General features: G+C 56.7%; 1 protein-coding gene across 1 annotated transcript in view; it reads right to left on the bottom strand.

Annotated features, from left to right (window-relative positions):
* Nucleotides 1–768: 768 nt before the first annotated feature.
* Nucleotides 769–1066, bottom strand: part of SLC2A4 (solute carrier family 2 member 4) — a gene marked incomplete at its 5' end in the record, with an annotated part of 11464 nt that continues 11166 nt past the window's right edge. The window contains one exon of the mRNA XM_018575412.1: nt 769–975. Within this exon, the coding sequence (XP_018430914.1) occupies nt 769–975 (207 nt within the window). The remainder of the gene's footprint in view (nt 976–1066) is intronic.

Below are 1066 nucleotides of genomic sequence, written 5' to 3'. Positions count from 1 at the left end.
CCATAGTGTGATCACTGCACGGATGGGACACGTGACCTCCCCCATGTGGTGCGACTGTCAGGCTTGTCTCCTTAGGGCCCGTTTCCAGTGATGCAAGGCCCGTCCTCCCCCCTCATTGGTCCTTTGCTCTTGTATGGCCACGATTGGTCAGTCACGTGGAGGGGGAAGAGTAAAGCACCTCGAGTACATACCAGGGACACGTGTTGTATGTTCCTCATAATTTATTATCACAGCAGAAATATATACAGATTTATACAGAATATATTCTTCTATATGACACGTGTCACCCATAGCAGCTTCCGCTCCCCCGTGGCCCCCTGTGCCGGGCCCCCCGGGGGGTATTCAGCCATGTCTGGGGGCAAAGAAAAGCAGACACAATATATAGCTGGGTGACATTAGTATGTGCGGTGCTTCCTGTATGCGGACGCGGTTCTTGTTGCTGTACGGCATGTGCAGTGATCCTTTCCCTTCATCCCCCGTCACTCATCACATGACGTCCCTCACGTGTGCACCGCGTGCCTCCTGTCACCTCCTGGAATTGGGAAGAGTCCACAAACACTCTTTGTAAGGGGGGGGGAGGGGTAGGGGGCGGCCCCCTCCTCTCATCACATGGAAGATGTGGTCACTGATTCTCCCGCGTGGCCTTGCCGTGGTCTCCCAGGTATCTGTCCACAGACCACGGCACAGACCTTCAGAACTTGTTGGTGGGTTTGGTTGTTGTTGTCGTCCTTCCGGGCCGGTGACGTCACCACGACGACGAGGGTTCCTTCATGCGTCGTCCCCTCCCCCCAGACTCTCCAGCTCCGTGCTGGCCTTCACCTCATTGTCCAGCAGCGAGGGGTTCCTCCTGCGAAACGCGTGAGCGATTTCATCGAACGACCGACCGCGGGTCTCCGGGACGCGGAGATACGTGAAGATGAAGAACGTCAACAAGATGGCGGCGAAGAGGAGGAAGACGTACGGCCCGCAGAGGTCCTGGAGAGAGACAAATGAGGAGACCCGTCATGTCTTGTGACTCCTCCTCCCATACTGTGACCCCCCCAGCTTCCTCCCCCCATACTGTGAC

Source organism: Nanorana parkeri, unplaced genomic scaffold (genome assembly GCF_000935625.1).
Source record: "Nanorana parkeri isolate BGI_ZX_2015 unplaced genomic scaffold, ASM93562v1 scaffold3900, whole genome shotgun sequence".
Lineage (NCBI taxonomy): Eukaryota > Metazoa > Chordata > Amphibia > Anura > Dicroglossidae > Nanorana > Nanorana parkeri.
This window is presented reverse-complemented; position numbering and strand designations above follow the sequence as displayed.